Source organism: Chinchilla lanigera, unplaced genomic scaffold, assembly GCF_000276665.1.
Source record: "Chinchilla lanigera isolate Chin_1 unplaced genomic scaffold, ChiLan1.0 scaffold00049, whole genome shotgun sequence".
Classification (NCBI taxonomy): domain Eukaryota; kingdom Metazoa; phylum Chordata; class Mammalia; order Rodentia; family Chinchillidae; genus Chinchilla; species Chinchilla lanigera.
Genome location: NW_004955450.1, coordinates 15,485,517 through 15,501,551, shown reverse-complemented (window position 1 = coordinate 15,501,551; position 16,035 = coordinate 15,485,517). Strand labels below are relative to the sequence as shown.

The window sequence follows — 16,035 nt, the reverse complement described above, 5'->3', positions numbered from 1 at the left end:
TCGAGTCAGACGGCTGAGCTAAGCTGATCAAACGTCTGACTCAGAGACTGTGAGAAAAAGAAATTCTGATTGTTGGAAGTCACTGTTTTGGAGTAACTTGTTACTTAGCAGCGTGTGACAAATACACCACCACCACGCCTCCAGGCACAGAGGTTAAGAAACACCGGCACCGCGATCTCCTCTGTTCCTGGTCAGCAGCTCTGGCTGAACTATGTGTGCGATCCAGAAGAAGCTGCTGCCGTATCACGTTAGCTAATGTGTCCTGCAGACTTGGAGAGAGGACCCACAGGGGCAGTGCGAGGAGGGGATGGGAGGAGGTAAGGCCTAGGAGGGACGAGCCCAAGCATGAAAGCGGCTCTTCAGCAGCCACCCTCTTCATGGCTAGAAGCTGGCGCCGGCCACGTGCCCTCCCCACTACTTACATCCACCAGGAAGTCGAAGACGCGGGAGTGCAGGGCCTTGGCGAGCGCGTCCCTGGTGTAGCAGGCCTGCTCCACGTTGAGGGTCACGTGGATGGACTCTGACTTGCCCCCCCACTTGCTGTCCATCTGCCGGCTGGTCAGCTTCTCCTTCAGCCGGTCCTGGTTTATGCCCAGCAGATACGCAGGAAAGGCCAGAACTGCAGAGCAAACGGGTGGTCTTTCAGAACTGCGACAGTTCCCTCCGACAGAGGTGGCCGCACCCGCCTGTGTGTGTGTGTGTGTGTGTGTGTCCAGATACACACACCATCTTCAGGGCACCATCCTCAGAACTGCCCCTCGGGGGAAGGCACTAATCCCACACACGCCCACCTGCTTTGTTCTTCCCAACTGTCCTATTACGTCCATCCATCCCTTCCTGTGACCACTGGGATTTCCAACCACACGGGTCAGAGAGCCAACAAGGGTGCGGCCGACCCCGCCTCCCCAGGTGACAGAGAAATGCCTAAAATGGACATGTCTCCAAGGCAGCTTGGCAGGGACTCTATCAAAAACCATTTGGGGGGGGCTCCACATGTAATTTTCTTCCTTTTTGATGCAACAGGGAGCATTTCTGAAACCTGGAAGTACCTGTTCTGACTGAATTGACAATTCTGCAATCATCTTTTAATCAAGCATTTACCTTCTGTAGGGTTACTACAAAGAAAAGGAAGGGTACGAAATACGTAAGAAATCTTGGAAACAATCTAGATGAGTTGCAAACAATTTATCAGGCCATCCTAAAAACTGAATACTTGATGTAGACAGTCGAGGTCTGGAGGAACTTGGCACATTTACTCCCCGCTGGGGAGGTCCAAGGAAGGTGGGCGCCTGAGCCAGGCCTGAGGGGCTGGGGAGCGTCTGCACGGATAAGTTCTTCGGTATGAAAGAACAGATTCTTCCAGTACGGAAGATTTTCCAAATGAAAATTCTGAGCTTGCAGATGAGTCTTCTTTCTCTCCATAAAGCTTTACCGAAACTCTCTGGTAAAAGGATTGCGTTAAAGACCTTATGATAATGCTCAAAATTCACAAGCCTCCCATTTAAGGATAATCTGTCTGGATCGCACAGATGGTGTTAGGATGTAATAGGCTGGCATTTCTCAGTGTACACCCTCCAAGGAGAGTCAGTCAGCCAATGCAATCTGCAAAGCACAGAGCCAGAACAAGGTGTTTGTCCTCTGCAGGAGCGTTTCACAAAAATGCTCTCAAAAGCTACGAACCAAACCGAACGTGCTGATCTGCTCATGGCCACTGATACCCTGCTGGTTTTCAGGGTATATACAGGTCCAGGGATCTGGGTGTGTCTTCCACTGAGCTGAAACTTCCCTTGCACAGTATAAGGACATTAGTAGGGCTGTGGGGAGAAGCAAGAGACACTGGCCGAACTATCCCAGATCGAAGAGGCCTTCACTACCAAGCAGGTTATCTCCACCAGCCTCAGGGAGGGCCACTTTCGCTACATGTCGCGGACCCCACCGTCCATGGCTCAGTGTTTATCCACCAGGCTCCACTCACTGTCCACAGGAACTATACAGCGGGGAGATTACACAATGAAGAATCAGCCCCGGTTTATTTGTGCTGTAAATATGGAATCCTCCCAAACCGTGTAAATTTGTTTTGGAAATATGGAATCCTAACCATGCCAAAATGGCGGGCACAGTTGTCTGGTACAACTGTTTATGTCATTATCTTTATGATCTTAGCTAAAAGTGAAACAGCGGGGCTAAGAGTCCTTGACACAAAATAGACAGAGGTGAAAAGGGAAGAAACAGAACTGTTTGCAAGGAAGGAGGACCTGGGGTGGGGGAAAGGGGAAAAGAAGGGAAAGGAAAACAAAACAACTACACAAATACACAACACACACACACACACACACATACACACACACACAAGCTAAAGTAGTGACACTACTAATTTCTCAACTCACTGAAAAGAAAGGTCTGTGCTAATACTGCTTGGACAATTAAGTGCCTATATCTTGTACTCTGAGTAACTAATTTAAAGATAACAATATGTAATGTATTAGTCATTGTTATTCTCCTACTATCCTGTTTTAAATTTTTTTCTTTTTAAAATAAAATTTTAAAAAAAGAAAAAAAACAAAATAGAGACAGAGGAGACTGTCAAAGACTCAGGCTACAGGGGCTGGGGATTTAGCTCAGCGGCAAAAGCGCCTGCCTGGCAAGCGCAAGGTCATGAGTTCGGTTCCTGGTACCGGAGAAAAACCAAAAAAAAAAAAAAAGACTCAGGCTACATACACTTCCATCTCTGCACTGGTCCAGCAGAAGAAGGCAGAGCCCAAGGACTGCGGGTACTCAAAAAACAAGGCATGGAATCTGGCCAGGATTCAGGGCTGGAAACAGCTGGGCTGACCAGAGGGGAAGCAGCCCTTGGGTGGGAAAAACTCCGCGCCCTGTTTTCCAACCACCAGCTTTTACCACCTCCTGTGTTCTTCAGTGCCTGCCCTGGTGTGGAAATTATAGGGCTGCGTATGGGGTCTTCCTTCAGGCTGTGCCCTTCCGTGAGTGTGCACGACCACAGCCGGATAGGAGCTTCGACCCCACCCTGGTAGCCTGGGAAAGCTGAGGAGCGAAGGAACGATTAATTTAAAAATGGGGGTGTAACTCTGGTGTAGAGAGAGAGAGCCAGATAAACAGCATCCACCAAAAAGTAATGTTTAAGCGTGTGTATGGAGGTTTGTATTACTGTGGTAAATGACAGGGCAAAGTTAGGCTTCATTTTTGTATTAACATCTGAACTATAGTGAAGACAGGAAAACCAAAAAGATGCAGCAATATAAAACTCCTTGTTTATGGTTGAAACACAAATGGTGAGGTAAACACGGCTCATCTGTAATCCACTCATCATGGGGCAAAGGAAGGGAGCTGCCACTTGTGTATTTTATTCCTCTTTATTATTCAAATGGCATTTTGTCCTTCGATGGAATTTCTATTGTAGATTAGTTCGATATTTAATGCCTTTCAAGCAAAACTGGTTTCCCAAGTCTGCCCCTTTACCATATTGATGCTGACAGCCACGTAAGTGCCTCAGTTGAAATTAGACTGGCTTCTCGGCAACATGAAAGATTGATTAGCGAAGTTCTTTCCTCCATTAGTTACATAAATGGCTATTTTCCTTAAAAGGCCAGCCGCCTCACTTAACATAGCCAGCGAAAGGCACTTTCTGTGATTACAAAAAGCACAGGCAGCACTTCCTCTACACATTTACTCCACAGACAGACTCAGACACGAGCAGGATGAAGGAGCCAAAGGTTACTTCTCTCTGTCGTGTGCATTCGGAACATCAGAAGATCAGAGATCATCAAGATACTTGGCAACAAAGGAACAGGTTAAAAAAAAAAAAAAAGAAAAATACCAAAGGCAGCCCAGCACTGGAAAGCTAAGGAGCTATGAAAGGGTGACAGTCCTCTGAACTGATGTAAAATGATCTGAGCTACGATGCCACGTGAAAAAGCAACTGTACAACACTGTGCTACACTCTCACTCCACAAACACGGGGACGGAATGGGTGTGTGTGGTTGCCGGGAACACACAACCCTGGGAACCCTGGTCACTGCCGGGGTGAGAGGAGTTCACGGGATACCCAACACGACCGTGTTAATCCATGACCAAGCCAGCGAAAAGAACAGAACTGAACTGACAGAAGAAAACTACCGGCGGGGTGCAGATCTTTGCTAGCCCTACTTGGCGTCCAGCTCAGCCCGTCTGATCTCTGCTGCTCCACCAGCTCTGGCTGGGGATATCACAAGCCGTTGAGGGTCTGGGCCTTAACCCTCTGGCAGCTGTGGCTTCTGGCCCCAGATGTTGACGAGCACTGAGACACCCGCACAGACACCCCGGGGCGCGCCTGCTGGTCTGCGTCACGACTTTACTCTCAAGCACAGAGAGGATGAAGGCTTCTACCGCCCAACAGGCAAGAGATACCCAGGCTAATTCCACAGACACTGCAAGCCGGACTGTTACTGAGCCATTATCCCTGCTTATGTCTGAAGGGTTCCATGGACACTGATGTGAATTTGCCAAATGTCAAGGTAAAAGTCTGTAAAGTCTACAAACACTGTTATTTTACCATGATTATTAAAGGTCATATTTCTAGGCATTAAGACACCCTGTATATTTACTGTTTTCTACCCCTTTCCCTGGTAAACTTAATTTGTCTTTATCAGCTAGATGTTAGATGCTGGCAGAACTTCCTTCTTTTATGAGAAAAGAAAACAAAAAACATTAAAAAAGAACCTTATTTGGAATGGAAATGTTCCCAGTGCATTGTCAGCAATGAGTAGGATACTATTTATTACCCAGTATCTAAATCTGTCATCCCCGAAGAATGCTGAGAAGGAAGAAATGCCTTCCTGGGTGGTTAGAGGATGTGTGGGTTCCGAGAACCGTCAGAAAAGCAGCCCCCGCCCTGGAGCTGAAGTCACGCGTCGGGGCATTTGTGGTAGATCGCGGCGGGCACAGGGAACCAGACCATCTCTGCCGGCAGCGCCCAGATTTCTTCTCAGAGAGCGAAAATGACCACTTAGGTCTTGAGGGTCTGAATGCCTGAGAAGTGGTCATTAAAGGCAATGTGGCTGTACGAAGTCCACTCTTCTCTGTGTTCAGAAACCTCGTTTAACACAGTCCACGGGGCAAACTGGGAACCCGCGGGCTGTCCACGTGGACGTGTATCCTACAGCTTGCTCTGCAGAACCCTGAGGGAAATGCAGACCACTATAACAAGACGGGTCACGGGGAAGGATTCAGTAAGAGGCGCATCTCCTGAGTTTTTAAACCATTCCTCTTCATTGCTACATCTTTGTCTTTAAACCTCAACGCACAATCCGCCAGATGCCTCTAAGCTTGGTGGTGACTGGGAAGGATTGCACTGAGCGCCTACGGGGCGGGCCGTGAGGCGCTGGCAGGGACGGGCACAGCAGCACAGAACAGGTCCCCTCTTTCCTGAGGCCATGCTGCTGTCACAGCGGGACACACGAGACTTTCCACCTCTGCCCCGCAACCTGAGAGCCGAGCTGCGCTAAGGGCCGGCTCGAGCAGCTGACAGCGGGCGAGCCCACCCGCCTCTCCCGCCCCCAGCGGGCAGGCCCGTCTACGCACACTCTTCGCTCTCCACGGCCGCGTAGTTGCCCACTTCTTTGAAGCTGATGTTGCCCAGGTGGAGGATCCCGGCCACAATCTGCAGCACCAGCGTCTGCTCTTCTGCGAAGATGCCGATCACATTCATGGCGTGCTGGAAGGGAGACCTAGGTTATCCAGACACGCAGGGCGGGAGCCTCAAGCACACAGCAAGAAGCCAAGGCACCGACCGGGCCCGAGAGCCGCTGTGCACATGGCTTGGTCCGCACGGCCGTGGGAAGACCCCTCATGGTGCGGCACTGACCACAGGGCCATGAGAAAGCTGCTTCTGAGGCCTATTAAACTTGCTAAAAGCAGCCGAAACGTGTGAGTCTTGGACGGCTGAACCCCGATGTGGGGCAGAGGGCCGGGGGCCACTGCACAGGACCCCGACGCACATTCAGGCTTTCCCGGTGCCTTTGCGGAGGAGCGCTCTGCGGACACTGGCTGAATACCCTGTCCGCTGAGATCGCAAACCTCAGGCCCCCTCACAGGGACGGGTGCCCCTGAGCTCTGGACCTGGGCCGAGGGAAGGGCTGGCTGGGGCTCCCTCAGAGGACGGAGCCGATGCAGCCATTTAATGGCCTCCTCCCGACCTGCGCCAACTCACGGGAACTGTTCCTTGCGGGACGACTAGTTTCTCAATCTGTACGGCGACGTTCATGAACTGAGGGCAGCGTGAAGCAAGAGGACTGTGCTCTAACCTGGACATACTGAGGTAGAACACAGGCAAAGAAACGGGGGGGAGGGGAGGGGCGCGGCTGGAAAAAGACTCCTACAGCCAAATTCTTCAACACTTCTATGGCTGATTAAGCCGGCTGTGGTGGCACACGCCTATCACCTCAGCTACTTGGGAGGCTGAGGCAGGAGGATGGAAAACTCGAGTGCAGCCCGAGCAACTTAGCGATCCCTGCCTGGCCCAGCGCTGGCACTCACCAGGGTTTCCTGGAACTCCCGCTTGTCATCGATGTCATCGACCTTGTAGGACCCCGAGAGGCTCAGGTAGTAGTAATAGTCCATGCTGGTGATCCCCAGGCTGTGCTTCTGCTCCGCAGAGGCGCCCTCGATCAGCTGCAGCAAGAGAATGCGGTGCAAGCCGTGACTGGGGGCACCCACGGTCACCCTGGTTCCTGTCGCCTCCAGGCCCAGCCCGGGAGGGGAGGACTTCTAACCCTCGTTTTCCAAAATCATGGGTGGGCCCAGCCTCCAAACAAAGGAAGTGGCTTGTGAATATCTACTCGACTTCCGGTAGCCCCAAGTCATGTCTGCGAATGCTGATTCTGGTAAGACCTGCCAGACCTGAGGGTTTTCTCTTGCCAGTGACAGGAAGTGAACTGCTATACCTGTGACCCCTCTGAAAAGAAAAACACCACCGCTGCTTCACTTCTCTGCCCAGCTGAATTTCAGCTTTATAAAGCGGAGCCCGCCGCCCCCTGCATCTCACTACAGGGTGTGTATTTGCAAACTGCTGTGGGGTCTGCTCTCTGGTGCTCTGAAGCCTCCAGTGCCTGCACCTTGGCTTCTGGTTTTAATCCTGCTCCCTGCCTCAGGCTTGGACACGACCCTCTGAAAGGGCTGCAGTCAATGGTGTGCTGAAAAAGGTTTCACAGCCAGCTCTTGGGAGAAAAGTCTGTAGTGTTTGCCAATATCGGTGGTGTAAATCTTCCCACCAGGTCTAATTTCAAGAGAATGCTGCAGAAGAGGTCGGGAGGGACGCACACAGCCCGTGAAAGGCACCTCCAGCCCACCACGGCGCTGACCCAGCAGTATTTGGCAAAACAGTGAGTTCCTAGGCACGCCCCTTCAGTGTCCGGCTCCTCCTCCCAGCCTGGACTCCCTCCCTGGACAGGTGGCCTCATCTGCATTCCTGAGAAGTTCTGGGTCACCCAGTGACACCAGGCTCCCTCGCCTTTCTCCCGCGCCGCAGAAAATCATTTTACACTGCGCCTTCCTCTGTTTCTTTTCTGTCTGAAGACCGGTCCTCCCTCGCGTGGTCCTGCTCATTCACACTTCCGGCGTCCTTTCCTCCAACTCTCCTGTCTATAGCCTTGCTGCCTTTCGCCTGCGTTAAAAGCTGACCCTTGATTCTGACTTCTTCAAGCCGCACCATCTACTTCCTCATCGTGACTTAACCCCCCGCATTCACTTCTCCCTCCCCTGCACCGCAGAGTCTAAATCCAATAGCTTGTTCTTTGGCCCCAGATCCCAGACGCCCAGCCACCTTGCCCCGTGAACTTGGCATGCTCGATGCAGTCCCCAGGCTGGGGACACGGCAGGACCCACGGCTTCCTCCTCACAGCTGCTCCTGCCCCTCACCCTGCATGTGGAGACAGCCCAGGCCCCATACCAGGGCCTGTGCTCTCTGTGCTCGTCCACTTCCCAGCTTCCAGCTTTGCTTTTATGCCCGAGTCGGGAACTGCTGTCCCTGACCTACAGGCCAAGGGCTACCAGAAGGCGTAAACAGGGCCCTGCCACCCACTGCATACTTCTGTCTGGTGTTCAACAAATGTGGTGTGACACACGCAACTTGTTTCCTTCATTCATACGTTTGCTTTGATTAAAACAATGTAAAGCGTTACAGAATTCACAGGAGCTTTTGGTCACCTATACACTTTTCAACCAACAGATTCCCTGGTGCTGTCAGAGATGTCTGCCTGATAGAAAAGCTGAATGTGAACTACTTCCAGTGCGACTTCCTTTTACGTTCTCGTTAAGAGCAGACTATATTTACTGAGGGAAAGGAAGCTTCTGTCCAGCAGAGGGACAGAAGGGGGCCCGAGTGGGTTGCCCCTTGACTTCCTTTTAATCCAGCAGTTTTCAAACTGGAAACCAAACCAAACAGAGACAGTCACCAGGCCAATCGTCAAGAAGATTCCAGCATGGACCCCCGGTGTGAAAATATCCATAAGTAAACCCGAACGTTAGAAATCTGAATATGGCATTTCTTTTACATACATGCTTAGAATATGTCTTTAGACAGGTCAACGGCATGCTTTCGACAGCCTGGAGCACACCTGAAGGCATCACACACGCTGCCTGAGCCCCAGACGCTCCCTGACTTCCGAGCGGACGCTTGCTTGGCTGGTGTTAAAGGAGCTAAGCCAGTGGTGGCGAACGGGGCACGCGTGCCACAGTGGGCTGCGTGTATCACTGACGGCCCTAAAAGGTTCGCCACCTCCTTAGCATCTCCTCCTCCTCCCTGACCACCCAGCCCCAATCTCCCCACACAAGAATTCCTACGTGGCAAAGACTCAAATGCTCCTTCTGTTGTGAAGTAATGTCTTGATTATTTAACTTTTGGGGCGTCTGTCACTCCAATGAGAACACATTCCCCTCAGGGTAGGGACAGCCTCACACTCGCTGTCTGCACGGCGACCTGCACTTGGACAGCGGCAAGCCCTCCTTGGCTTGGGAGAGCACACTGTCTAAAGCAGCATTTAAAGCAATACAGAGAAGTAATATCAAGTGGGAAAGAAAAAATGAAAGGAGAACCTGGTAAAATATGTGAAAACTCCGCTCTCCAGGGTTCCTCATCACCACCCTGGACTTTTCCAGAAGGAAGTTGGAGATCTTCCCACCATCTGGCTCCCCACCTGGACTGAACTGGATTTCAAAGTATTTTCCCTGCAAGAAAGTTAGGACTTTCCGTTAGTGGCTGGTAAACAAAAAACATAATGCTCCCAACTGCCTTTGAATAGAGTACATAATTGAAGGAAATTCATTAATGAAAGACGCGTTCTGAATAATTCCTCATTCTGGTCTAGACATCCCCGTTTTTTTTCTCTCAAACAATAACCCAAGCTTCTGTGCGATCACCATTCCAGATGGAAGAGACGCTCAGTCACTCCAGCCACACTAAATAAGGGCCGCGCTGTTTCTCGGCCGTCTCTTCCAGGAGGAGGCTGCCTCTCAGCCGGAAGGTGGGAAGCGCGGCGTGGCCTCACGTGGCCTCCGCAGTCCAGCGACAGCACCCAGGCGGCCCCGAGCAGGGCTGCACATTCTCCTTCTGGCTGACTTTATTTCAAGGTATTGAGCAAAAGCCGACAGTTTCTCCCACCCCTGGACATCTAAAACACTTGTCTAAAAGAAAAACACTTTGCTCTGAGTAAAGTCCTGGGCAGCTACTTGTGGGCCTGGGGACTTATGTCACCACCGTTACTAAGGCTGCTTTTTAGGTGACTGCTAGTAGGGAACAAAACCCTGGAGCTGAATAGGAAAAGGCATCTAGGTCGCTATGCTAACAATCATTTTATTTCCTCATTAGAATTTGGGTCTTCCTCGTGCTCAGAAACTTAAGCACTCTCAGGGCCCAGGACGGGGAATTTAAATGATGAAAAACTTGTTGGTGAGTTGTGGGGCCTAAGCCTTCAAACTGGGAGTCCGGCCAGCTCACCATGCCCCCATTTAATATTATAAAACTCAAACACATGACTCAGTCCACCAGCCTAGGGCTGAGTCCAGCTGGGCTCAGGTAGGTGACTGGACATAAACTCATTAAGGACAAAACAAGCACTTTGCTTTACTACTGGCTTCTGCTCTGGCACACACTGTGCTCCCGCTGGTGGGCGACTGCCGACCCCAGGGTCAGACTGCAGAGGCCACTTCTGGTGTCTGCTTTGTTAATCTGACAGCTCCCCCACCCCCCACAAAATAAACTCCCCCACACGGCAGACAGAAGACCGCCAAGGCCTGCCATCCCGAAGGACAGCAGTCCCGAGGAAAGCTCGCTGAGCAGGACAAGACGGCGTCCCGTGGAGGCCACAGGTCGTCACCTTCCTCTGATATGCTGCGGGAGGAACCCGCAGTGCCTCATTCCTCATCCGCTGGGGGAAACAGAAACAAACAGGACACAAACCCAGCAACAGCAGGTGTCGCCAAGGGGCAGACGCCCAAGCCCTGTTAGTGGGAAGGGCAGGGCGCAGCTGACTGCCCACCCGGATCAAGCTCGTCAGAACCTCGGGGACCCTTGGTCGGACCTGCAGGGCTCTGAAAAGGGCCTGGGGAATTTCTACATGCAGCCAGGTTGAGAACCGCTGCTCTGATGTATTGTGGCGTTTATGCCCGCTTCCGAATTGTCACATCCGAGCTAAAACTCCTAACGAGATCCAGAAATTTAGGATTGCTGTATAGTGGAAATTTGGTAACTCAATGGAAAGAAGCTTCAACGCTAGGTAATGTTTTATATCTTAGACTGAGTGCTAGGTAAACAGGTATTCATTGTATTCTCTTAAAATACTGCTCTGGCTGGGCGAGGTGGTGCACGCCTGTAATCCCAGCACTCAGGAGGCTGAGGCAGGAGCATCCCTGAGAGTTTGAGACCAGTCTGCGCTACAAAGTGAGCTCACAGCTGGCCTGAACTGCACAAGCAAGACCCTGTCTCAAAGGACAAAAATAAATAAATAAATAAAAATACTGCTTCAAAAACGTCATAGTTGGGGCTGGGGATTTAGCTCAGCGGCAAAAGCGCCTGCCTGGCAAGCGCAAGGTCGTCAGTTCGGTTCCCGGTACCAGAGAAAAACCAAAAAAAAAAAAATTTCATAGTTTTTAAAATCTTAAAAGGGTTATAAAATTTAAAATTATATGTAAATTTTTATGATTAGGAATATACTTTTTTAAGTGAAATTACCCCTAGCCTTAAGGCCCCTTCCATCTCCTCAGACCAAATAATCACTGTAACAGTGAACCTTGATTTACGTACACCTTAACTATTCTCACGTAACTGTACACATTTTAAAATAAAAGTGGGGCTATATTGTAAATACTGTATTATAACCTTTTTAAAAAACTGAATTATATGTTACCAATATCTTTTTAAATAAGTTGTTATTCAACAAGAAACTTGGGGAATTTATACTAAAAATATTATTGGGTTGAAGACAATGACCACTTTAAATTTTAATAAAACTACCCAGGGCTGAGGGTGCAGCTCGGTGGTAGAGCTCATGTTCACCATGTGTGAACCCCTGGGTTTGAACGCAGGAACCCCCACCCCTACTCTCCAAAAATTGTCAAGTTGTTCTTCTGGGAAAATGTATCTACTATCAATCTCCTTCCTGTTGGCCCATCTGAGCGACAGAAAATGGTATTTTAAAAAATGTACATTTTTTGTATTATTAGCGAGTATCTTCTGATGCCATCAGGTATGCCAGAGACAGAGGGAGGGAACGTGGGTGAATGAACGAGTCTGAACTGCCCATCTGTACTGTTTCCCACCTTTCCATTAGGTCGTACCAAATCTTGTAATCAGATAAATAATAAATGCTGGGTTTTTTATTATTTATAGGAAACTGACTGAAGTATCCTCTAAGGATAAAGAACAATTTATTTGGTAAACTTTCCGCCCTTCAAGAAAGGCAGAGAGGCAGCTAGAGGGTTAAATTTGCACGAGTCTATTTTTACCAGGTAGATTTACAATGACAATTACGGGAAAAGGTCAAGTGGAAAACGAGCCCACGTCTTCATTTTTACTTCACTGCCTAGAAGCTTCAAGACAAAACCACCTCGGCAATGAACTGAAAAATGCGAGCCGGACAGATGAATATTGATGCGAATGACCCCGGGGAACACGGACAGTGAAGCGGGGGTTACACTGCTGTCTGGGGCCGGACAGTGGGCACACAGAGCACAGCTAGACTTCTTTTAGAGTGGACACCGCCTTCCAAAATAAAGAATGGAAGATAAACGGTTTCTCTCTGAAATTTCTACTGTTTATTTAAAAGTGGCCCAGATCAGCCTCACAGATGGCTTCTTGTGTGCGGCGGTGCCAGATGTAATCTGCAGTGGAACTAAGACGTGAAATCTATAAACGCCACGGCTACTGGCTGAGCATCTGTTCCTCGGGAAGTGTGGCTTTTCTGTCAAGGGATGCCTCTCATATCCATCCTTGCCTGTGTGCCAATGTGCCCCACCAGGACGCCCCCAGACAGAAGACGGGTGGGACGGGCCCTCGGAACACCCACCGCGCGCTGTCGGGCACTGTCGCCCTGGGCGGGACAGTCAGTGGGGAGGCCCCGCGGGGCGCGGCTCGGGCCTGTCACCTGGGCAGCGTCGTGTGATGAGTGTACAGAAAGGGGCGCATGGTGCTGGGGACAGGGCTCTGTCCCAGGGGCCCCTCCGGCCGAGCGTCTGCTGCCCACGGTACCCACCGTGCGGGCTCCGAGGGGCACAATCGTCGCTGGACACTGCCCCCTCCCGGATGCCCATCCACTTGGCTGTCTCTGTACCCAGTCCAAAGGACCCGAGCTGCCACTTCCAGCAATTTGTATTTGCTGTAAGGCAACTCTAGGGGCAAGTATTTCTGAATACGTTGTGCGCATCCCGGGCTCAAAAATAACTCCATTGAAGGACAGATCGAAGACCCAGAGCACACTGCTTTGAAAAATAAAAACTGACAAGGGGCCTCCTGATTTGGGAACAGTGCCCATTTCCTCTGTGAGGCAGACTGACACCCGGAAGGCCGACCCTGGCAACCAGGAGACTTCCTCGGGAACAGACTTACGAATCGGCTGGAGTTGTTGTTGCGGACGGTCTTGGCATTCCCAAAGGCCTCCAGCAGCGGGTTGGACTGCAGGATGATGTCCTTCACGTGCTGTCACAGCAGAGAGAGGGGTCAGAAGGAGTGGGAAACTCTCCCCAAGGTCCTGGCTCCCCAACAAGGAGGGCGACACCCCAAGCAGTGTTCCTAGGGGCTTCTGGAGGATTGCTTCTTTCACAGCTACAGACTGGGTTGTGTGACTGGGTCTCCCACATGGCCTGGCTTGATTTGAGATCCCTGGAAGCCAGGGTGCCATCAGCAAATCAAGATCTATAAACACGCCTGGCAGAGCCAGGTGTGGAGGTATGCACCTGCAATCCCAGCACTCCCAGAGGCTGAGGCAGGACAATTCCAAGTGTGAACCCAGCCTGGGCTCCCTAGTGAGTTAGTGAGATCCTGTCTTATAATAAAACAAAAAAGGGGCTAGGGATTTTAGCTCAGTGTGAAGGTCCCAGGTTTGATCCCCCAGATCCACCCTGCACTTCTGGATGCTCAGGGGTCACAGCAGCAGGGAGTGGTCTCAGTTACTTTTCTACCATTGCTGAGACAAAATACCCAACACCCACAGTTAAAGGGGGAAAGGTTTATCTAGTTTACAGTTTGTAGAGGTGTTGACCCGCAATCAGCTGGTTCCAAGGCAGGGTGGCATGGCAGAGGGGAATCGCAGAGGACAAACAGTTTATGGTGGGCAGAAGGCAGCAAAGCAAGCAAAAGACGAGATAAACCTCTCTCTGTCCCTTACACTGTGTCCAGGCTACCGGGATTAGGGTGGTGGCAAACCCTTCAGTGGACTGATTTGGTAATCACCCACCCTTGATTCTAGCCAGCAATGCAGCATGAATCAATCACAGGCTCTCGCTCCAGCCACCTCTGAAAAAGCCCTATGACTGCATGAGGCTTTGGGGGAAGATCTAGACACAAGCCGTAACATTCCACCCCTGGCCCCTCAAAGACTCATGTGCATCCTTTCAGGTAAAAGGCATTTAGTCCGCCTCTCAGAATTCCCAAAGTCTTAACCGTTTCAGCATTGCTGACAAGTCCCAGTCCCAACTCTCCTCTGAGATTTAAGGCAAACTCTTAGCTGTGAGCCCGCGTACAAATGGAAAGAAAGTTGAACACTTCCACCATTCAATGGTATAACACAGACATTCTCATTCCAAAAGTTACAAACAGGAGGATGGCAAGGAATGGGAACAAAGCAAGACCGAAGTCCAGCAGGGCAAACTTTAAATCCCACAGTTCCACTTCCACATCCCCAGCAATCTGTGGCAAGATGTGAGCTCCAAAGGGCTTGGCTGGCTCCGCCCCCGTGGCACGGCCGGTGGTTGCAGCTCCCATGACTTCTCTCTGGGGCTGGCTCTGCTCCCTCCTTGCAGGTTTCCTCAGATGATCCACATCCCTGGCTTCTCCAAACTTCTGGGGTCTCCACTGCACCTCTGGCTTCACACTCACAGCTTCACATGTTGCCCTCTCAGGGGCACACTGCCTGGCTCCCAGGCCTTCTGAAATCTGGGTGGATGCCTTCTTAACTCCCTAAGTCTTGCCTTCTACACGCATTTAAAACCAGTGCCACATGGATGACACCAACATCTGCCGCCAGCTGGAGCAGTAGCCGGGCTTCCCTCTCTCTTGGCTTGAGAGCTGGGGTTGGGGCTTGGGTTGAGTGCCTGGATCCCTGAGCACTCTGAATCCAATTCTGAGGAACAACTCCCTCAGGCTGCCGCCGTTCTGGAACATGGTGCTCTGGGGCTCTGTTCTCAAAGCAGTCTTTCACCTCTGCACCTGAGGCTGCACAGGCTGGAGTCCTGCTGGTTCTGGTGGTGTCCTCGGGCCATCTTTTCTGTTGTCTTCTGAAATACTTGGCTTTTTCTTGTGAATCTTTTCAGTGACCAATTTCTCCTCTGTTCCATCTTTGCAGACTGAAGCTTTACTGGAGCTTCCTTTCTGGCCAAATTCACAGTGTTTTAAATCATTCTGCTGGGCTCTTTGCTCTTGATTCTCAACGTGCACCTGGCTAAAAGCCCCCAACAGTAGCTGTGCGACTGCCTCAAAATTAGACTGCCTTCAGATTTCTTCTGTAAGATTAATTAGTCTGCTGCCCTTAATCTTAGTCTCAGCCAAACTCTCTGGACAGGAGCAAAACGCAGAGAAACTTTTAGCCAAGGTATAACGTACACTGTCTGGAGTCCAACAGCCAGTGCAGTCCTTCTTCCCAGCAGAAACCTCCCGAGCCTGGTCTTTACTGGCAGCATTTCTACCAGCTTTCTGGTCTTGTCAGCTCTGACCAGAATCCCCCATCGAGTACAGAACCAGGTGTTCCAGCTCTGCTCTTTCAGCTGGCATCTCCAAACATTTCCTAACTCTTTCCCTTCATCACTGCAGTTCCAAGGCTCCTAAACCACACGGTCAGGCACAGACACAGCAACAACCCCACTCCCAGCACCAAATTCTGTCTGAGTTACTTTTCTCTTATCGCTGAGACAAAATACCCAGCACCCAAAGACAAAGGAGGAAAGGTTCACTTAGCTCACAGTTCACAGAGGTTTCAGTCCGTAACTGGCTGGCTCCAAGGCAGGGTAGCGCGTGGCCGAAAAGCATTGTGGAGGAAGAACAGTTCACAGCAGGCCGAAGGCAGCAAAGCAAGCAAGAAACAGGATAACCCTCTTTCTGCCCCTTATACTGTATCCAGGTACTGGGATTAGGGAGGGGCCAAGCCAATCAGGGGGCGGATTCAGTGATCACCCACCCTTAACCCTAGCACTGCACATGAATCAATCACACACTCTAGATCCAGCCACACCTGAAAAAGCCCCACTTATTACGGTATGAGGCTTTGGGGGGACATCTGGACACAGCCATAGCAAGGGGGAGGCAGCAAGGGCTGCACCTGCTCTCCTAACCGGAGT

At 50.8% G+C, this 16,035-nt stretch overlaps 1 protein-coding gene across 3 annotated transcripts in view; it reads right to left on the bottom strand.

The window, feature by feature from the left end:
* Positions 1 to 16,035, bottom strand: part of Myo1e (myosin IE) — a 129,838-nt gene that overhangs the window by 50,129 nt on the left and 63,674 nt on the right. For all 3 annotated transcript variants that reach the window (XM_013518867.1, XM_013518868.1, XM_013518869.1), the window contains 5 exons: positions 13,094 to 13,183; positions 9,088 to 9,219; positions 6,532 to 6,666; positions 5,578 to 5,710; positions 423 to 619 (listed from right to left, as the gene is read on the bottom strand). In XM_013518867.1, coding sequence (XP_013374321.1) covers positions 423 to 619; positions 5,578 to 5,710; positions 6,532 to 6,666; positions 9,088 to 9,219; positions 13,094 to 13,183 — 687 coding nt within the window. The remainder of the gene's footprint in view (positions 1 to 422; positions 620 to 5,577; positions 5,711 to 6,531; positions 6,667 to 9,087; positions 9,220 to 13,093; positions 13,184 to 16,035) is intronic.